The sequence below is a fragment of the Dryobates pubescens genome, chromosome 8, assembly GCF_014839835.1.
Source record: "Dryobates pubescens isolate bDryPub1 chromosome 8, bDryPub1.pri, whole genome shotgun sequence".
NCBI lineage: Eukaryota > Metazoa > Chordata > Aves > Piciformes > Picidae > Dryobates > Dryobates pubescens.
The window spans coordinates 39,725,178-39,747,607 of NC_071619.1; the positions used below are offsets into that span (position 1 = coordinate 39,725,178).

Below are 22,430 nucleotides of genomic sequence, written 5' to 3' on the forward strand. Positions count from 1 at the left end.
TGTTTGTGGCTGCTTCCTGCTCCTGCACAGCAATTAATCATAGAACTGTTTTGGTTGGAAAAGACCTCTAAGATCATTGAGTCCAACCATTATCAACCTCTACCAAGGGTAAACCATGTCCCTCAGCACCACATCTCTGCATCTTTGAAACACCTCCAGGGATGAGGATTCAACTACCTCCCTGGGGAGCCTATTCTTAGAACCCTTGCAGCGAAGAAGCTTCTTCTAATATCAGAATAGAACAGAATAGAATTAACCAGGTTGGAAAAGACCTTTCAGATCATCAAGTCTAACCTATCACCCAGCACCATCTAATCAACTAAACCATGGCACCAAGTGCCTCATCCAGGCTCTTCCTGAACACCTCCAGTGATGGTGACTCCACCACCTCCCTGGGCAGCACACTCCAATGGCCAATCTCTCTTCCTGGGAAGAACTTCTTCCTCTCTGCAGGGATGGGGGATTCCAACACACCCTTGGGCAGCCTGGGCCAGGCCTTGCCAGCCCCTTAAGGGAAGAAACTGTTCCTCATGTCCACCTTGATCCTCCCCTGGTATAACTGGAGGCCATTTCCACTAGTACTATCACTTGTTCCTCAGGAGAAGAAACCAACCCCCACCTGACTCCAACCTTCTTTCAGGGAGTTGTAGAGAGCAATGATGTCTGCCCTCAGCCTCCTCTTCTCCAGATGAAGCAATCTCACCTGCTCCATGTTCTCACTCACATGGAGCTGGGATTGTTTAGCCTGAGAAAAGGAGGCTCAGGGGAGACCTTATTGCTGTCTACAACTACCTGAAGGGCAGTTGTAGCCAGGTGGGGATTGGTCTCTTCTCTCAAGCAACCAGCACCAGAACAAGAGAACACAGTCTCAAGCTGTGCCAGGGGATGTTTAGGCTGGAGGTGAGGAGAAATTTCTTCCCAGCAAGAGAGTTGTTAGCCATTGGAATGTGCTGCCCAGGGAGGTGGTGCAGTCACCATCCCTGGAGGTGTTCAAGAGGGGATTGGATGTGGCACTTGGTGCCATGGTTTAGTCATGAGGTCTGTGGTGACAGGTTGGACTTGATGATCTTTGAGGTCTCTTCCAACCTTGGTGACTCTGTGATTCTGTAATTCTCTGGATCCTCCTTCCAGCTGGTCTTGTAGATAAGCACCACAGTTGCCCATCCTTGCTCTACAGGAAAAGCACCCAAACCAGTTGTGAAGCAGCTCCTGATATGGTGCAGCTTACTGCATTATTCAGCACAGTAAAGCTGACCCAAGGTCAGCTGTTAATGTACTCTGTGCCACAAGCAATTTCAGATGTGCTCTGTGACCTGTCCCACCCATCCCTGCTGCATGGCTGTGATTTCAGCCAAAGAGTCTCCACAGTCACCAAGCACTTTATCTGCCCAAGTGTAATCCTCCAAGTCCTTTGTTGTAGCAAAACATGATTGACTTTCCTGAGCCTCATATCCTCCAAGAGCCTAGGATGTCAGCACAGCCCTGCCATAGGAAAGCTGTTCCTTCAGTCACATCAATGTCCCATTAAATCTTGACATTTCTTCCCCTTCTCAAGCACACTGAGCAAGAGTCCATGAAACATAGGCTTCACTCCTGCATGCTCCATGCACAGACCTCACTGTGCTGCTTCATCTTACCTGAGTTTTGTCCCTACATCTGAGCCAAGACGCTGTAATTTCCCTGCTCCCTCCCTCCTTCCCTGTTAGAAGCCATGGAACTGCAGAGAGCTGAGACTGCACTGGCTGGGACAGCAGCCAGCAGTACACAGTGTGCCTGGCTTTTAACAGCTAGATCCTATCAAAAATAATGATGCACACACAGGCTCCCCTCCCTGAGACATCCTAATGCTTTCAACAACCTCTTAGGAACACACAACACTGCTGGATGGGACAGAGGCTGAAAGGAACAGACTGAGGACTCCTGGTACTCATTGTGTGAACACCTGCTGCCTAAATGAACAGCCCCAGGTCTGAAAGTAGAGACAGCTCTACATAACTTCTGCAGCTGCTCAATCAGATAGCTGCTTTCTGAAGACAGGCATGAGCTGCACTGAATTATCACCTCAACACGGTCATCAGCTGGAAAGCTCTCATTTAGGAATCTCATGCACTGATATAAGACCAGGGTGCTACCAAGGCATCCACCTTGTAGAACTTGGGCCCAGGCCCTTGTCAACAGAGCCCAGGGAGGTGGTGGAGTCACCATCCCTGGAGGTGTTCAAGAGGGGTATGGACGTGGCACTTGGTGCCATGGTTTAGTCATGGGGGCAGTGGTGACAGGTTGGACTTGATGATCTTTGAGGTTTCTTCCAACCTTGGTGATTCTGTGAAATCCTTTGTACTCTATAAACCTTAGATATATTATCTGTCTTTAAACCCCTGGGTTTCAGTGGTCTTCACAGTACCCCAAAGGAAGCCTGTGTGAAGCAAAACTGGGTCTTACAAGTCCTGCCAGGTAAGCATATCCTCAACCCCTTCAAGAACAACTACAGGCAGTCCATGACACTACTCTGCCCACCTGCATGAGCATAGAATCATGGAATCAACAAGGTTGGAAAAGATCAAGTCCAACCTGTCACCCAACACCTTGTGACTAACTAAACCATGGCTTCAAGTGCGACATCCAATCCCCTCTTGAACACCTCCAGGGATGGTGACTCCACCACCTCCCTGGGCAGCACATTCCAATGGCTAACAACTCTCTCTGTGCAGAACTTTCTCCTCACCTTGAGCCTAAAGCAAGGACACAAAGTCCCCCTCATGCAGAATTAAGCTGATGGATGCAAAAGCATCCCTCCTCCAGTTGTGCTGTGTCCTTGAGTAATCACCCAGTGCTCTCTGGAACTTGTCTGCCAGCCAGGCCCTACCATCAGAGCTGCCAAAAGCTTCTCCTGAGCCCACCACATTCCCTCCCACAGAGTGGGAACTGGAGAAGAAGCCTATCTGGTTGTACTCCTCCACACTAGTGACCTACAGGGATTCCCATGCATTTTGTACAAGAGGAACAATGGGGATAGACCATAGCTTCTCTGGGAAAGCTTTAAGACCCTCCTCTATCCCCCCAAAAATAAGAGAGCAGCCAGAAAAGGGGCATCAGTCCCAGGGGTGGAGGTCAGCATCAGGGAATGGAAGGCTACCTCCTTTCTCCTCTTTTTGCTCTGCTTTACTGTGTCTTCCCTCATGTCTGTGAAAGCTAAAAACCTAAAAGCTATGTTCCCCCTCCTCCTTCCCATCAACTGGAGGCTGTTTTGGGGGCACAGTTCAGTTTTCAGCTGCACAGGGGCAGAGGAAGAAGTGGGAGCACAACGAGCAAGCAGCATGGGAGGTGCTCACCTTTCTCCAGGCCAGTTCACAGGCAGAGTCACTTGCATTTGCTCTGAAATTGCTCCTTTAGTCTTGCAGGGAAACTTGTCTACTAGCTTAAAAATGACAGCCCCAAGGAATTCAGGGCTTTATTGCCACTTGCCAGACTTCTATTTAAAAAATGGGGTTTGACCTCACAGCAGAAGACAGTGTGAAAACACCACCTCAGGAGAAGGAATTACATCCTCTCACCTCTCATCACTGACCAAAAAAAGAACTTCCATCTAGCCTGCCCACAGAGAAAGCACATGAGCTGTCTTGATTTGAATGTCTCTGCCTTGCAGGAAGATGCCTTAAAGCTAGGAAAGCACAAAACTTTAGCCTATCCCACTCAGTCTTCCCAAGCTGTGAACTGGAAGGGACTGGAGAATGAGAAATACAGAGTTCTTCTGGTTTCTCTGAGACAAGAAAAAGCCCCCAGACATCTGCATTTAAAGACAAATATGGAAATGGCAAGTCAAAGTTAAACAAGGATCTTTAAATAATCCCTGAATCATTATCATACATTTTTATTATAGATCCAGCACCAGAACAAGAGGACACAGTCTCAAGCTGCGCCAGGGGAGGTTTAGGCTGGATGTTAGGAGGAAGTTCTTCACAGAAAGAGAGATTGGCCATTGGAATGTGCTGCCCAGGGAGGTGGTGGAGTCACCATCACTGGAGGTGTTTAGGAAGAGACTGGATGGGGTGTTTGGTGCCATGGTTTAGTTGATTAGGTGGTGCTGGATGATGGGTTGGACTCAATGATCTCAGAGGTCTTTTCCAACCTGCTTTATTCTATTCTATTCTATTCCCAAAGTCAACACCAAAAGCCAGCCCAGCCTGGGATAAACTCTGTATAAAGACATCTCATAAGTGAGTCCATGCCCTTGGGACAGCAAGCAAGCAAGATCTACCCTTGGGAGAAACTCCTGTATTGTTATTTGATGAGAAACAGGTCATTTTAAGAAGGGTGTAAGTAAGAAATCCAGCTCTACTTGCATGTGTCTAACTATATCCAGCGCAGGTCAGGGTGGTGGGTTAATGCCCATTCTGAGAACAGGGGGGAAGGCTTGCCAGTGCTTTGCCCTCCCTGCAGGGCGTTTGCCTCCTGGGAATCTGAGTCTGTTCCACTCCCCCCTCCCTGCCCAGCTAGGGTATAAAAAGCAGGACATTGCAGTCATTAGGCCTCCTTTTGGCTCCTGCCTCTCCTGGATGAGAGCTGCTGCAGCTGCCTTCCTGCTCCTCTGCCATGTGGTCAGGCCTGATCCTTCTCCCTGCTGCCTCCGAGGCTCTTCAGAGAGAGACTGGTTTTGTATTCTTCTTTGTCACCTTCCCATCCATCCTTGCTCCTTGCCCTTGTGAATCTTACCTGTTATTGGTTTATATATTATATATCTCATGTTTAAAGAAAACTCTTTACCTCTCTACTTCCAGGCTGACTCCAAACTTTTGCTTGGTGGATTTGCTCCTTTCCCTTTTTTCCCCCTCTCTGTTGGGAGGCAGGAGGGAGGAGCAGGGGAGAGATTCTCAGCCTTGCCCCCATCTGAGCTCTTAACTCTCAGTCAAGGCTTAAACCACAGTCAGGCTCACAGGTGGCAGCTTGAGTTATCTAGAGGCAAAGAGCCTGCATGCTCTTTGTGCCCCCCTCACCAGGTTGTAAATCAAAAGTCACACCTAGAAATAGACTCAGTCTCTGATATTAAAGCAAGCTCTCTCTCCTGTCAAAACCTAGCTCATCCACCAGCCTCTGCCATGAGAAAATGAACACAAATCAGAGCCACAGCAGTATGTGCTGATGCTCACATGGGACCTCAAAGTGCAGAGACATGTTCACCCTTGTCAGCATTAAAAGCTCTCAGATCCCATTTCTGCAAGCCATCACTGCTTGGTTCAGATGCTTTTAAATGGAGAAATGCAAGAGACCATGCATGCCATTTCCTCCCTTCCATGCCTAATGCATTAGCACACTATGTTAACTCCAAGAGCCTGTGCACTTCAACTGGCCCACGAGCCAGGCAGCCAAGCGGTCTGCCCTGGAACCACAGAGACAGGGCACTGGCTGGGCAGCACACAGGCTCTAGCAGGGCTCAGCTGAAGCTGCCTGCCAGAGGACAGGCTCCAGCTGGCTGAAGTGCTGCTATATGGCCCTTTGCCTACTACAGAGCAGGAGCTGTGCTGAGCACGCAGTCCATGGCCTCCAGTCCAGTGAAATCTCATCTGTGAGGTCAAAACTCTAAAAGTGGAGCATTAGTTTGAGTGTGTATTACAGGAAACTCAAAAGCAAGGCTCTAGCTGGTGATGACAGCAGCATATTTGCATACTGTGGGAAGGCTCCTAGTATGAGAACCTCACCAGCTATGCTTTCTGATGGTGTGTGGGTTAAAGCACAGCACACCACACCAATATTAAATTAGGGCTGATAATGTTTTTGTCTTTCTTTTTTTCTTCCTTTTCTTTAGAGTTTGGTTCTACAAATTCAGGCAGAGAGATGCCCTGGCATCACATGACAAGGGAGTGCTAACAGGCTAGGAAAGGGGATGCAATGTGTGCAGACCCAGTACTGAGCCAGGGCCCCATTCTGTTCCATATCTTTATTGAAGATCTGGATGAGGGGATGGAGCCTGTCATCAGTAAATTTGCAGATGACACTAAGCTGGGGGCAGGAGTTGATCTGTTAGAGGGTAGAGAGGCTCTGCAGAGGGACCTTGACAAGCTGGACAGATGGGCAGAGGCCAAGGGCATGAGATTGAACACATCCAAGTGCCAGGTTCTACACATTGGCCACAACAACCCCATGCAGTGCTACAGGCTGGGGTCAGAGTGGCTGGAGAGCAGCCAGGCAGAAAGGGACCTGGGGGTAGTGGTTGAGAGTAGGCTGAATGTGAGCCAGCAGTGTGCCCAGGAGGCCAAGAAGGCCAATGGCATCCTGGCCTGCATCAGGATCAGTGTGGCCAGCAGGAGCAGGGAGGTCATTGTGCCCTGTACTCTGCATTGGTTAGGCCACACCTTGAGTCCTGTGTCCAGTTGTGGGCCCCTCAGTTTAGGAAAGATGTTGAGTTGCTGGAAGGTGTCCAGAGAAGGGCAACAAATCTGGGGAGGGGTCTGGAGCACAGCCCTGTGAGGAGAGGCTGAGGGAGCTGGGGTTGCTTAGCCTGGAGAGGAGGAAGCTCAGGGGAGACCTTATTGCTCTCTACAACTACCTGAAGGGAGGTTGTGGTCAGGTAGGGTTTGGTCCCCCCTGCCAGACAACCTGTGACAGAACAAGAGGACACAGTCTCAAGCTGTGCCAGGGGAGGTTTAGGTTGGATGTTAGGAAGAAATTCTTCATAGAGAGAGTTGTTAGCCATTGGAATGTGCTGCCCAGGGAGGTGGTGGAGTCACCATCACTGGAGGTGTTTAGGAAGAGCCTGGATGGGGTGCTTGGTGCCATGGTTTAGTTGATTAGATGGTGCTGGGTGATAGGTTGGACTTGATGATCTCAAAGGTCTTTTCCAACCTGGTTAATTCTATTCTATTAGGAGACACACCTTAACAGCTCAAGGAGTTCATACTGCTTAGTTTGCCAGAGACAAGACTGGGAGAAGTCTTTGTCCCAGACCACAGTTACAATGGTGGGGAACAGACTGTGGTGCTAAAAGCCTCTTCTGTTTAGCAGATTAAACTCAAGATTCAGCATTCAGAGGTCAAAACTAGACAAATGAAAGCCAGCAGTGAGGTGTAACAGCATGTGGGGGATTAACCACTGGAGCAACATACCAAACCCAGTGGTATTTGCCATTTTTCTGTTCCATTTGTGGCAATTACTTCATCAAGGCTAGATGTTTCTTAAGATGCTTTAGAATCCAGAGCAACTGGAATGAATCAAAGAGCTGGATAATATGGGCTGGATTATGCAAGACCTCAGAAGCAGTAAAGCACAACAGCTCCTTCTGGCCTCACTATAGACTAATCCATGGGGAAAACCATCCTTCTTGGTATCAGTGGAGTTGGTAGACAGCCATACTTTTAGTGACAAGACAGGCTCACATGCACATGAAACAGTCATAACAGTGAATTATGTTTCACCCACATCTCTTCAACCTGAAATCTCCAAGCTCCTTAACACCACTGTGCCAGCAAGCCATAAAATAACTGCATTACCATCCCCCTTTCACTCACCTTGAAGCTTTTCAGAGTAGCTAACCATCTGCTTGCCATCTACATGGGAAAGAGGCTACCTACGATCTTGGGCACCTACTTTTAGGCTTCTGGGTGACAAAGCATTCTCAAGGGTGCCCTGCAGAAGGCCTCTGGGTGGGAAGTGGCTGCAGCACACAGAATGTGTCCAGACATTCAACCACCTCCCTGAGGAGCCTATTCCAGTGTTTGAGAACTCTTTCTTCTTATATCCAGTCTAAATCTCCCCTGGTTCAACTTGAGACCATTTCCTCTTGCCCACCTTGAGTCCTGTGTCCAGTTCTGGGCCCCTCAGTTTAAGAAGGACATTGAGACAATTGAACATGTCCAGAGAATGGCAAGGAGGCTGGGGAGAGGCCTTGAGCACAGCCCTGTGAGAAGAGGCTGAGGGAGCTGGGGTTGCTTAGCCTGGAAAAGAGGAGGCTCAGGGGAGACCTTATTGCTGTCTCCAGAAGCCAGTGGAGCCAGAAAGGGAATTGCTGTGTTTTTGTCTCACTTGCACTAAGGACCTTCATGTGAATAACAATTGCAAATGGATGGACAGATGAAAGAAAAGGAGGCTCAGGGGAGACCTTCCTGCTCTCTACAACTACCTGAAGGGAGGTTGTAGCCAGGCAAAGGTTGGTCTCTTCTCCCAGGCAACCAGCACCAGAACAAGAGGACACAGTCTCAAGCTGTGCCAGGGGAGGTTTAGGTTAGAAGTTCTTCATAGAAAGAGAGACTGGCCATTGGAATGTGCTGCCCAGGGAGGTGGTGGAGTCACCATCATTGGAGGTGTTTAGGAAGAGACTGGATGAGGCACTTGGTGCCATGGTTTAGTTGATCAGATGGTGTTGGGTGTTAAGTTGGACTTGATGATCTCAAAGGTCTCTTCCAACCTGGTTAATTCTATTCTATTCTAACTGCCCAGCAGCTGCCTCCTGCAGGTGTTCATCCCCAGGGTACTCTTTACAACACTCAAGAAGTCTCCCTAGAAAAATTCTGTGAAGGGTATACATTTTAAGACCAGAAGTCAGCAGTTAAATACTAATGAAGGAAAAAGCCACCCAAAAAAAGAGTGAGAATGTTTCCTAGTTGTGTTAACAAACATCTTCACATATGACATACAGATCACCAAAAAGAAGTTATTTCCATTAGTTACCATGACAACCAATGGAAATTGCTAACCCATCTTGTCTCCCTTATCAACCTCTGACAGACCTGTCAGGGAAAGCAACTATGCCCACTGTAAGATGCTCTACTTGACTACAAGTCAGGGAAACAAATCCACATTGCTGCAGCACCAAATGCTCCCCATACAGCACACCTGCAGCTTGTCTCCTCTGACCTACAAATGGCTGGAGAGATACTTGTTGCTCCTCTCCAAAAGCACACACACTCCAGAACTGCAATACCTACTGCTAGACACTCCAGCTCTCCCACCCTAGGCCCTTCCTCTTTTTCTCTGGCCCCATAAAAACCTTTAACCATCTCTTCCTTCCCATCTGTGGGCCAGTGGCTCCCACGTTACATATGGCCCATACAAGCCCTTTATGCACCTCCCACTGGGGAGGTGGTGGAGCTACCATCCCTGGGGGTGTTTAGGAGGAGACTGGATGGGGTGCTTGGTGCCATGGTTTAGTTGATTAGATGGTGTTGGGTGGTAGGTTGGACTTAATGTTCTTGAAGGTCTCTTCCAACCTGGATTATTCTATTCTATTCTATTCTATTCTATTCTATTCTATTCTATTCTATTCTATTCTATTCTATTCTATTCTCTGCCTGGCAAGAAATGGCCGCATCACATAGCAATTCTGGTCTACATTTCATCTCTGTTCTCCTCACTATTTTTATGGTTGTTGATAAGAACAACGACCTCTGCAGTGCCTGATGCACCTCCTACACGACAGCTTTTAAACCTTTCCTAATAGGCATGCATTCAGCTTGAGAAACCACTCTGAGAGGCACAGCAACATCATTATCCTTAACTACCTGAAAGGGAGGTTGTAGCCAGGTGGGGGTTGGTCTCTTCCCCCAGGCAACCAGCACCACAACAAGAGGACACAGTCTCAACCTGCACCAGGGGAGGTTTAGGCTGGATGTTAGGAAGAAATTCTTCCCAGCAAGAGAGATTGGCCATTGGAATGTGCTGCCCAGGGAGAACAGAATAGAGTAGAATAGAATAGACCAGACCAGATCAGGTTGGAAGAGGCCTTCAAGATCATCATGTCCAATCCATCATCCAACACCACCTAATCAATTAAACCATGCAACCAAGCACCCTATCAAGTCTCCTCCTAAACACCTCCAGTGATGGTGACTCCACCACCTCCCTGGGCAGCACATTCCAATGGCCAATCTCTCTCTCTGTGTAGAATTTCTTCCTAACCTCCAGCCTAAACCTCCCCTGGCACAGCTTGAGACTGTGTCCTCTTGTTCTGGTGCCGGTTGCCTGGGAGAGGAGACCAACCCCCACCTGGCTACAACCTCCCTTCAGGTAGTTGTAGAGAGCAATGAGGTCTCCCCTGAGCCTCCTCTTCTCCAGGCTAAGCAACCCCAGCTCCCTCAGCCTCTCCTCATAAGGCTTGTGCTCCAAACCCCTCACCAACTTTGTTGCCCTTCTCTGGACATGTTCCAGCAAGGTGGTGGAGTCACCATCACTGGAGGTGTTTAGGAAGAGACTGGATGGGGCACTTGGTGCCATGGTTTAGTTGATTAGATGGTGCTGGGTCACAGGTTGAACTTGATCTGGAAGGTCTTTTCCAAGCTGTTTAATTCTATTCTGTCTGCAGCCAGGATGGCCTAACTCAGCCCCGTGTCTGGACACATGCTGCTGCACTGCAGAAGAGCTTGGCAGTGATTGGTGAGGAGGTATTAATGTCCAGCTGTTCTCCCATCTCTTTTGGTTGTGGTGTGCACAAAGGCAGGAGTGGCCCAGCAGTGAACTGACACTGTGCAGTTTCAGGCTATTCAGGTAGCACAGTGAGATTCAACCCTCGCCCAGCACCATCCAAACTCCCCAAATAATCCACAGTGATTGCAAATTTTGCTGCATTTTCCTCCACCTTCCCATCTCAGGTCTGGGTTGTAGGAGACACTGGCAAGTTACTGTGTAGCAGGGCTCAGTAAGGCGGCTCTGTGTGCATGTAGGTGCACACAAGGCACAACAAAGCATGTGCTGTAATCTGTGACTCACCTGCTTCAGCACAGGTTCCTTCACAACACCCTTCTGGAGGCCTGCATCCAGCTTTCAGCTCCAAAGAGAGGAGCACAAACCATAAAGGGCAAAGCCAAACAAAAACAGGCTGTTCTGCAAGCTGCTTCCCACAGATTCCTGTCTTGAGACTGATTGCCTTTGGTGGTCAGGGAGGTACAAACTATGATCAAAGGGGAATACTCATGAAACACTTCTCTGGTCTAGTAAAAGCTGATCTCATGCTGGGGCTTTTCCCTTAGGTAGGGCAGTAACTACTGCAACCCTGCATCTATGAGGAGAGGCTGAGGGAGCTGGGGTTGCTTAGCCTGGAGAAAAGGAGGCTCAGGGGAGACATCATTGCTCTCCACAACTACCTGAAGGGAGGTTGTAGCCAGGTGGGGGGTGGTCTCTTCTCCCAGGCAATCAGCACCAGAACAAGAGGACACAGTCTCAAGCTGTGCCAGGGGAGGTTTAGGCTGGAGGTTAGGAAGAAGTTCTACACAGAGAAAGTTGTTAGCTGCTGGAATGTGCTGCCCAGGGAGGTGGTGGAGTCACCATCCCTGGAGGTGTTCAAGAGGGGATGGGATGTGGCACTTGGTGCCATGGTTTAGTCATGAGGTGTTGGGTGACAGGTTGGACTTGACGATCTTTGAGGTCTCTTCCAACCTTGGTGATACTGTGACAGGCTGGACTTGATGATCTCTGAGGTCTTTTCCAACCTTATTGAGTCTATTCTATTCTATTTTTACCAAAGCTGGAGGAACCTGGTACCTTGTAGGAAATGAACATACTTCACTAACCATGGATGAAACTGGATCTTAGGTGTAAAAGTTCAAAAGCTACCAACAAGCAGACTTATAGAAGATCAAATAAAGCTCTGCTTCTTTAGGCAGCTAGGGGAAAATGTTTTGCTTTGACAGGAGGAAGGGAGCTACAAGGATTTAAAAAGAGGTGGACCAAGCACAGAGCTGCTGGAACGGAATGAAGCTGGAGGTGGGGAGGAAGTTCTTCCCCATGAGAGTGGTGAAGCCCTGGAATGGGTTGTCCAGGGAGGTGGTTGAGGCCCCATCCCTGGAGGTGTTTAAGAGCAGGCTGGATGAGGTTCTGGCCAGCCTGATCTAGTGTGGGGTGTCCCTGCCCATGGCAGGGGGGTTGGAACTAGCTGATCCTTGTGGTCCCTTCCAACCCTGACTGATACTATGATACCACGATACCCTGTAAACAGGCTGCATGTACATGGTGGAGATAACCACATGAGGGAGGCACTAATTATCACTGAACACAGGGGTACACCTCAGACCATTGGGACAGAGTAAAAAGATGAATGGCCTGCCTGCTCATAGAGTAGGACCATGAAGATAAACCTGCCGACTCTGAGATACTCCAGAGCATGGTATCATTCGCCACCGGATAGGAAGGGGGCATCACACATCAGCAATGTGTAAAATTGGATTTGAGAAGACACTAATGGCTGTGGTGTGTGCAAGCAGCTGCAAATCCCAGGGCATGCAGCAATACCTTACAGAAGAAACAGTCTGTTTGTCTAAAGGGGGATGCTTTGAAGGACCTCAAAAAGCATTAGCGTGTTTGTCACTCGCCCCGCTGAAAAGCCTGGTGAAACAGAGGGGCTGCAGGGAATGGTCCTGCAAGTGTGCACAGGCCTTCCCACATACACACTGCAGGGCAGCAAAGCCTGAGGACGTGCCTCTCACTCTTCTTGAAGTGCTCCTTTCAGCTAGGCATCCCACCCACAGCTCAGCAGCTGATGTGACCACGGAGGCACCGCAAGCAGCCACCAACGTGTGCCACCAGCCACACTGCAGCCTCAACCCTGCAGCAGAATGGTAGGGTTTCAAAGGGACCTCTGCAGATCATCTAGTGCAATCCCCCTGCTAAAGCAGCATCACCTGGAGTGTATCAGACAGGAACATGTCCAGGTCAAATATGGGAATGCTCCTTGCCAGGGACATTAGGGCAATGAGGCTTGTGAGAGGCCTTGAGCACAAGCCCTAAGAGGAGCAGCTAAGGGAGCTGGGGTTGTTTAGCCTGAAGAAGAGGAGGCTCAGGGGAGACCTTATTGCTCTCCACAACTACCTGAAAGGAGGTTGCAGCCAGGTGGGGGGTGGTCTCTTCTCCTAGGCAACCAGCATCAGAACAAGAGGACACAGTCTCAAGCTGTGCCAGGGGAAGTTTAGGCTGGAGGTGAGGAGAAAGCTCTTCCCAGAAAGAGCAATTGGCCATTGGAATGTGCTGCCCAGGGAGGTGGTAGAGTCACCATCACTGGAGGTGTTCAAGAGGGGACTGGATGTGGCACTTGAAGCCATGGTTTAGTAGTCATGAGGTGTTGGGTGACAGGTTGGACTTGATGATCTTTGAGGTCTTTTCCAACCTTATTGATTCTATGATTCGAGGCCACCTGGCCAGCCCTGGCCGTGGGAAGGGCAGTGAGGCTTGCTCTTTAACTATGGAATGGGTATAATTAGGCAGTTAAAAAAAACAACCCCAAAATCCCCAAACAAACAAAAGCACTCCCCCTTTACCCTTACATATCATCCTCTACCAACAGGTCTAGACCCCAGCCCTGGGGGCATGAGAAATACAGCTCCCTGAGAAACGGAGCCTCGCAACCTGACTTCTCCAGTGTCCATCTGCAGGGCAACTGAAGAAGGGGAGCACTGCCTGAAGATGATTTGGCTGAGGCTCCTCATGTGGCACTCATCATCCTGGGGCTGGCCTACCCCAGAGCTTGCATCACCCAGAGCAAATACCCTGTCCTCACACAGGAATCCCGCAGCTCTTCTGCCAAGTTGAAGGCGATGCCTTCGACACGAATGCTTGGGCCCCTGCCACCTTCATCTTGAGAGCCTTGGGTTTGAATGCCTGAGCTGCAAACCAGAGGCAGGTCACAACCTCTTTGGTTATCCCTGAGGAATTTTATTCACCCAGGCAACGAGAATGATCCAGACATAGCGACAATTCCCTGAGGAAAATCCTTTCCTCCTACATATAGGAAATGAGACAACAATTCCAGTCCCTCATACTTCAGCTTCCTCTAACATAAACATGAAAACGTGGCCAAAACACAGGAGGGGAGAGAAAGTCCCAGAGCAGCAAGGAGTACATATGCAAAGCCTTACATCATGCAGATGGAAGGTTTTGGCTCCAGGCTACACTTACCAGCACTTAAATGGCAGGGGCTGCTCTGGTGCCGAGGGCCCCTCCCCACACTCCACAGACACCGTGCTCCAGATCGATTTGTTGTCAGGAAAACAGCAACAGAACTCTGCCAGGAAAACCATCCCTGAACACAAGAGTGCTAAAGGCCAACCTGGCAACTGGCCAGCTCCTGCCAAGTGCTCCCTCTTCCATCCGTTCCAGCGGGTGGACAGAAACTCTCTGTTCTGCCCCGCTGACGGTCAAGCCCCAAACCCTGACACCCCAGTAACAAGGAAAGAGTGTTCAAAGGCAGCATTTCTCCTGGCAGATGGGATCCTGAGTTAGGAAAATACATTTTTCCACCAGGGGCAGGTACTTGTGACAGCCCACCCCCATCACCCCACTCTTGTTCCCTCTTAGTCAAGACTTAATATCCTGTTCTCCACTCCTCTGACTTGGAGGAGCAGAGAAGACCATCTCAGGCTTGAGTCTTACTCCTGTCACAGGCACCTCTGCAAGAAGTTCCTCCTAGACCTCCCTAGGTCTCCTTGCAGATAAACAAAGTAGTTTCTGGCTATAGATGGGATAGAATAGAATGGGATAGAATAGAATGGGATAGAATAGAATGGGATAGAATAGAATGGGATAGAATAGAATGGGATAGAATAGAATGGGATAGAATAGAATGGGATAGAATAGAATGGGATAGAATAGAATGGGATAGAATAGAATGGGATAGAATAGAATGGGATAGAATAGAATGGGATAGAATAGAATGGGATAGAATAGAATGGGATAGAATAGAATGGGATAGAATAGAATGGATATTCCAGGTTGGAAGAGACCTTCAAGATCATCGTGTCCAACCCATCAACCGATCCAATCCACCTAAACAACTAACCCATGGCACCAAGCACCCCATCAAGTCTCCACTGGACAGAGTATCCATGGACAGAGTATCCATGGACATAGTCAAAGGACAACTGAACACCTCCAGTGCTAACTAGGTAACTTACTCCCACAGGATACAAACAGATGATTAATTTTTAATGCCTTCATTAGGTATTGCAAAGCCTCTCCCTTTCCCTCTGCTGCAGTGGGTGCTTCCCACTACTTCCTGAAAGCTTTCCTTGTGGGCTAAAAGCTGACTCAATGTGAAAAGCTCCACCAGCACTTATAGTCCCAAGGTCTCTTGACTCTGAGCAAGGAACAGGGATGGGATCAAGAGGAACATGTACTGCCTAGAGTCAACTAGCAGCAGGTGACAAACAGCCATTCAGCTGGTCTTTCCATGCTTGGAACAGTGTGGCCAGCAGGAGCAGGGAAGTCATTGTGCCCTTGTACTCAGCACTGGTTAGGCCAAACCTTGAATACTGTGTCCAGTTCTGGGCCCCTCAGTTTAGGAAGGACATTGAGACACTTGAACATGTCCAGAGAAGGGCAACAAGGCTGGGGAGGGGTCTGGAGCACAGCCCTGTGAGGAGAGGCTGAGGGAGCTGGGGTTGCTTAGCCTGGAGAAGAGGAGGCTCAGGGGAGACCTCATTGCACTCTACAACTACCTGAAAGGTGGTTGTGGCCAGGAAGGGGTTGGTCTCTTCTCTCTAGCAACTAGCACCAGCACAAGAGGACACAGTTTCAAGCTGTGCCAGGGGAAGTTTAGGCTGGAGGTGAGGAAGAAGTTCTTCACAGAGAGAGTTGTTAGGCATCGGAATGTGCTGCCCAGGGAGGTGGTGGAGTCACCATCCCTGAAGGTGTTCAAGAGGGGATTGGATGTGCCATTCGGTGCCATGGTCTAGTCATGAGGTCTGTGGTGACAGGTTGGACTTGATGATCTTTGAGGTCTCTTCCAACCTTGGTGATACTGTGATAAGGTGTGCAAATCCTCTCCTACTAATGAAACCCAGCTGATTTGCCCCAGTGTTTTCATCTGTTTCTCTCCATTGTTTCTGCAAGCTGGTTTGCTGCTCTTTGCATTGCAAGGCCCTCTACAGAGACACAATCAGGAGGAAAATTACCCCCAAATCACATGCTGATGGGTTTGCTGCTGTGTAACAGAATGAAAGGAGGGAAGGCTAAAGGAAAATGAACCACCAGAAAAGTTGGTTACTCTGGGGTCCATTATAAAGCATTACAGTATTTGAGCATTAGAGGTCCACCTCTGGGACAGGAGTTGACAGGGCAGAGCCAAGGGAAATGCTGGACAGAGAGCCATCTTGCAATGTTCATACAGAGATGAATGAGATCAGTTCCAACAAGTCTTTCCCCTCAACCTCCTGGTGCATTGGTATTTTCCTCGGAAGCACAGGAGAACTGGCACCCTTTTCTGAGGGACACAGAAACACCCCAGATTCCAGTCTTCAAGCAGTGTGTTGTTTCTTCTGCCAAAATATTTACTTGGCTCTTAAAAAGTGGAAATGTGGGATCCACCTAACAGCTGAGCTAATGAGACACCAAAGCCCTCCCCAGTCATCCATCTCAAACACCTTGCTCTTTCCAAAGGTGTTGGTCCAAGGGAAGCCTCCAAATTGCCAAGTTTCCATGTTCTGGGCCTCTTGATGCACTCCAAAAAAGGTGCAGGTGTCTCAAGACATTTCAGATATGCAGACTGGAGCATGAGCCTGCTTTCCTTCATCATCTTTCACAGGCAGCCAGCATCTACTCTACTGCCCCAAGCAACCACAGGCTCAACGTGAAAACAAAGAGGCACAGTGTTAAGTGAGAGAGATAAGGCATAAAGCAGGCAATAGGATTCCACAGGAACTTACAGACACTTCCCTTCCAGTTTTGCATGGCAGAGAAGGAACATGGTCACTCACAACTACTGGGTGGTGCCCTCAGAACTGAAGCACACTTGGCAGGAAGCAGTAAGAAAATGCCATGAAGTCACTGCTCACACTACAGTTCTCTGTGCTTTAACACAGCACCCAAGCCTCCAGGCCTGCTTATTTGCTATTTCTTCACTTACTGCTGCAATGCCCAGGAACTGCAGGCAGAGCCCCAGAGTCAAGAATAAATAAGCCCCTGCTCTAACCAGCTCACATCTAACTTTGCACACTAAGCTGTGGCAAAATCTACCACCTCTGGAAAATTCAAGATGTAGATAACCCCATGCCTGCCACCCAGACACAGCTCTGAAAGGAACTATGTTTCACAGCATAGTAAGAGCCTGCTCCATTCCTCTGCTGAACTCAAGAGACAATGCTGGGAGGGATAAATCTCTCTGAAGGAATGCTGGTTATTCACAGATTAGCTCATGGTAGTACAGCAGAAGGTGATCCCCCCCCACCCCTGCAGAGACAGATGCAGCCCAGATAACTCAGGCGTGCCTGGGAACCAACCTCATCTAACTCCCAGGCCAAAACACAGCCTGGTTAAAGAGAGTCTCCCGAGCCCAGAAAGACAGATCTGACTGAGATTTGTGACAAACTCTCTTCTGTACAAAGAGAAACATTCCCCAGGCTCATGTAACACCACCCAAGAAAGATCAAAGGTGCCTCAGTGCCTCCTGATGGGTAAGCAGCTGTACCAATAACAGCAGCTGGAAAATGCAACAGGAGACTCTCAGCCGGTCCCTTCCTCCTGTACTGGGAGCAGAGCTGCCTCCCAGGCAGCCCCCAACAGCAGCCCCCTGTTAATTACTGGCAAGGAATTTGCACTCTGGCAGATAAAGTCATCCAGACAGCTCCAGTGCGTTTGCACAAAGCAGCTCCAGCCACCCAGCGGCATCAGGGTGCCGGGAGCATGGCACGGCACACACCGGCCAAAGCAAGCTGTGCGCACAGGAGCCTGTGCCCGGGGGAGAACCTCTTTTTCCCTGCCTCCCCATTTGAAATATCCTCATTGCTTCAAGGCACAACTCCAGCAAAGCCTGGCCTGGCACTTAAGGGCAGGATTTCAAGGAGGAAGACGTCCATCACTCCAAAACCATCTCAGGGAGAAAAATGGATCTAATGTTTCCTTCCACCAAAGATGTGCCTGCTAGAGCAGGCCTGGGAAGCCAGTTTTATTACATTAGTGAGCTCCATGTGACTGCTGAGTTTCAGTGCATGGAGCCAGGGAATATTAAAACCAGCCTGATTGGCATAGTAGTGTCTTTTTCTTTCCACTGCCATGGACAAAGTAGCAGTGAGATGAGGACTCAACTCTCCCCAAAGTCTGTATCACTTCATTTCAAAGTCAAATGGACTCTTCCTAAAATTAGGGCTCCAGGCCAGCTAAGCAATTTCACCAGGATCTCAGCTTCACTATATTCAGCTTCATTTAGTAAGGCAGCAGTTTTTAGCTTTTATGATTGCAAAAACATGGGAGAAGTTTAACCAAAGCAAGTTGCTGATGCTGGCCAGATGATGTGACCAGCCTAGTGGGAGGAAGTACAGGAGGTTTTATGCAGACCAGCTGAATTCCCAGCCCTATCTCCCCCGAGACACACCAGTGTCTCAGTGGAAACAGTTGAGTGTTGCCCTCCCTACCTGCAAAAGCAGTCAAGTGAGATTGAGATGTGAGTTAAACAAATAGAACTTACCAAAACCTTTGTCTTTTTCTCTCCCCCCTAACATCCCTTTTCAGCTTATCACATGGAAAAATGACAGTGAGGGAAAAGGAGGTGAGGTGGAAAACAAAAGAACAATCCTAGGGCTACAACAGATGTGGAGACTGTGCTATAAGAAAAGGCTCTTAATCTGCCTCCAGATGCTTGTCATTGCTCTGCTACTTGAGGGTGATGGCCTCCTCAGATCTGTCAGCAGATCTCCTCGCCTCTAGCTCTTCTTAGCCAAGATGAGACGAAGTCAGATTAAACTGTTTACATAACTCTTGACAAAGGATGGTTCATTTGTCCAGAAATGGGTTAAGGATAGCTCAGGAGAACAGCTATGGGTTCCAAAGATTAATCTGAATGGCAGAGGCCAGGCCAGGGCAGTGGGCTCTCCTCCTGGCCAGGCTGGGTTCAGGAAAGGACTTCTGTCCACAGCACGCACACCCATGCTGGCATAAGCCTCTTTGCTAACATCTAAATACTCATAGCAAAAATAACTTTCTTTATGATTCTTCATCAGGTTTAAGCCAAAAATGAAAAAAAAAACAAACAACAAAAAGAAAAGTCCCCACTCTTATTTTGAACCAAATATTCTGGCAGGACACATAACAGTGCTGGCATAATTAGAGTGGTACCCCCAGTGGGAGTGTTCCCTCGCACCACCCTTCAGACCCCATGGACACTGTCAAACAAACAGCAACTGGACTACCCAGCATTAACTAGGTGCAGCAAGATATGAACAGCTGATTAACTTTTAATACACCCATCAGGCATTTTGAGCTTCTCCCTTTTCCTGCACTGCAATGGATGCTGCCCCCCCCCACCCCAAATAAAAATCACTCTATCTGCCTCAGTAAGCCCCAGCTAAGAATATAAGCAGCTTCACCTCTGTAGCATCATATGAGGGAACAGATACCTCACAGAGAGTATGACCCAGCAAGAAAGATAAAAAGGGCTGTCTGAAGCTGGTGGCTGGCTTCCATCTGAGCAGTACAGTTCACCCTCTATTGCTCTTGTGACTATTACTGAACCAGGCCAAGAAAAGCTCCCAAGTTTTGGCATGTCTCAGATTTTCCAGTCTGCACAAAGTCATGCCAGGAACATTTACTGAAGCAATTCCTTTCTTTCTTTAAAGACTCTAATTATGTGCCTAACAATGTTGTAAAACTGAGTGCTGTACAAAAGCCTCGGTGCCGTTCAGATATCGTTGTGCCGACAGAAGGATTAGGAGCTTAAGGCTCAGCGTTAATGTTCTGAGTATACCGAAAGGCACGAAGTGCAAACTGCAGCAGAAAGGCAAGGAATAGAGAGCTTATCACTTCCAAACTCTGGAACAGGGAAAACCACACAGGAAAATGCCATACTAATCTGACTCGATGCCAGTGACAGAGGGAGAACGGCAATAAGAAGCAGTTTGAAGAGGGCAACCACCGAAGCGGTCTCTGAGCTGCAAGCAGAGGACCCTCAAGCACAGCCCACTCCCGAGAATATGAGAAGGTCTGCATATCCCTGACACTGCCTGTGAATGAAACTATGCTCAGCACTCAGCAACTGCCAGCGACGAGGAATTAAACTACCCCAAAACAGAAGTTTTCTGAGGTGTCAATTTCCCCCAAACCTCAGTCATCACTCCCAAGGCTTGCTGAACTCAGACTGGAGTTGAGCCAAAATGTGCATTGGTTTGACACCTGAACCATTGCCCCAGAAAAGTCAGACCATTAACGTACCCACTCGAGCATGAACTGGCCTTTAAAGTCAGCTTTGAACACGATGACTGCAGATTTGCCTTTTAGTTTGCAGATGAGGCACAGAGACATCGCAGTACTTACACTTGGGAAGCTATCCAGGCACTCTGAGCACATTAGGCAAAAAGCAGGCTCTAGCACTCTGACCATTAATACATTTAGGGGCACTGGTAACATCAATAATCAAGGGCTAAACACATCTTGGCTATGTTTCCCTGGGTTACTGACTCCAAGAAGGTTTACCCAGATCACTGCCATTATTTAGCCTTTACTGTCATTTGTCATATGGATGCACCACTGTGCACGTGCATCCTGTTGAGGTTTCTTTGTTCATTGACCAGAACTGGTTAAGGTTTATTTACAACCCCTAAGAACATTAATAAAATGGATTTGTGTTTTTCAGGACAGTGATGGAGAGGATGTGTGAAAACACTCACTACTAATTATGGTTCAGTGGGCCCGGTAGTGGGTTGGTGATTTGTTGGACTTGTTGATTTCAGAGGTCTTTTCCAACCTTAATGATTCTCTGATATGCCTTGGGAAGAAGATGTATGACAATACTCTCACATACAAGCAGATATAAAACACAGCTCAGTCCTGCTCCCTTTAGTTTTCGCCATTGCCAAGACTGGAGTTATAGGCTGACAGTGTCAGCATCTCACAACCACCCTGTGTCACCCCTGCTCCTCAGGCACTCCCTCGTTTGCACCCTTCAGGGAACAGCTGGCAGTTGCGGGGAGTTTGCTGAAGAGCTTTGCTTTCAGGGACAGAGCAACAGCCGCGGGCTTCACCCTAAAACCCCCTCCAAAGCCCCTCTTTGTCCAACCCAGGCAGCACAGCCCACGGGCGGGAAGCAGAAGAAGAGGGAGCAGTTTGGTGGAAACCAGAAGTATTTATACCTTTGTTTGTTTGCTTGCTTTGTGCAGAGCAAAACTGTGATGCTCTAGGGTGGGTCTTACCATCTGGGAGAAATATGTAGGGAGAAAAAAATGCAGGAGGGGAGGGACAAGCCGCGTCCCCCCCCCACCCCCAAGCGGGACCCGCTGCTCTCTGAAAGCAGGCTCGGCCTCCCTCTCCAGCCCAGCTTGAGTTCATTTGCCTCAAATCACTTCCACATTTCCCCTGCCTTAATTATCAAATATTTTGTTTCTGACCTCACTTTTTACGGAGGCCGCCGCCGCAACCGGGAATTCAGACACCGTTTATTTTTCGTCAGCAGAGGCAGGGGGGGTGGGCTGCGGGCCGGGGGCTTTCCGAGGTTTTCAATGTCATTGCACGGAAAGAAGGGAAGAAGAAAGGCAGAGAAAGAAAAAAGCGAGCGGGAGGGAGGGAAGGAAAGGGTGCTGCCCAGGGCAGCCCAGCCCGGCGGCAGGCTGGGGGGAAGCCCAGCCCTACCCGAGCAGGAACGCGGCCCCCTAAGCCCCCACGGAGGGCTCCGGCAGCCCCACAACTTCCCCGCTGCCCCGACTGCCACTTTCCTCCGTCCCAGCAGCGACTCCTCCCCTCTACAGGATGCCGCCCGCAGCCGGCCGGGGAGGGGGCCGCGGCAGAAAACGCCAGAGAGGGACCCCCGCTCCCCTCTCCCCCCGCCCCGGCCCCCCGCCCTGGCCCTCGCCGGGGCCCCGCGCCTACCTCGGCCCGCAGGCGGGCGACGGCCATCAGGGCGCAAAGCAGCGGGAGAGTTTTCCAGATCTGCAAGAGAAGGAGCAGAGGGGGAGGCGGTGAACGCGGGCCGGGCAGACGCGAGCGGGGCCGGGGCCGGGGCCGCCGCCGCCAAACTTCCCGCCCGGGCGGCCCTGCTCACCATGCTGCGGGCGGCTGGCAGCACCGACGGGGCAGGAGGAGTTGCAGAGGCGCTCTCCCCGGCTCGCTCGGGAAGGGAAGGGGAGGGCTCCCCTCTCACCCCGACCCGCCAGCCCCGCGGCTCCACCCCCGGCCCGACCCCCGCCGCCTACCCCCGCCCCGGGGCCGGCCCCCTTCCAGCCCCACCGCCCCTCGGCCGTGCCCCTCGGCCGTGCCCCTCTCGCTCCAGCCGCCGGGCCTCACGGTGGCCGCACCGGGGACCTCGGCGGAGTCTGAAAGCGGCTGGAGGGAGAGGGGTGTCCAGGGGAACCTGTCGGGTCGCTGGCCTGGGGGCTCGGGGCCCCTGGTCCGGGAGGGTTGCCCCCCACACCCTCCGGGCGGGATGAAGTTGAGTCCGGAGAGACCCTCCGAGCCCTGCGCTGCTGCGGGGTACAGGGGCGGGAGGAGCCGGGCAGCCAGCGAAGGACGCAGCTGCTCGCACAGCCCGGCTGGGACCA

At 50.0% G+C, this 22,430-nt stretch overlaps 1 protein-coding gene across 1 annotated transcript in view; it reads right to left on the minus strand.

The window, feature by feature from the left end:
* The window catches only part of FSTL1 (follistatin like 1), a 79,567-nt gene extending 57,524 nt beyond the window's left edge, over positions 1–22,043 (minus strand). The window contains exons 1-2 of the mRNA XM_054163743.1: positions 21,935–22,043; positions 21,763–21,822 (exon numbers count right to left, since the gene is read on the minus strand). Coding sequence (XP_054019718.1) covers positions 21,763–21,822; positions 21,935–21,937 — 63 coding nt within the window. The 5' untranslated portion in view covers positions 21,938–22,043. The remainder of the gene's footprint in view (positions 1–21,762; positions 21,823–21,934) is intronic.
* Positions 22,044–22,430: the final 387 nt, after the last annotated feature.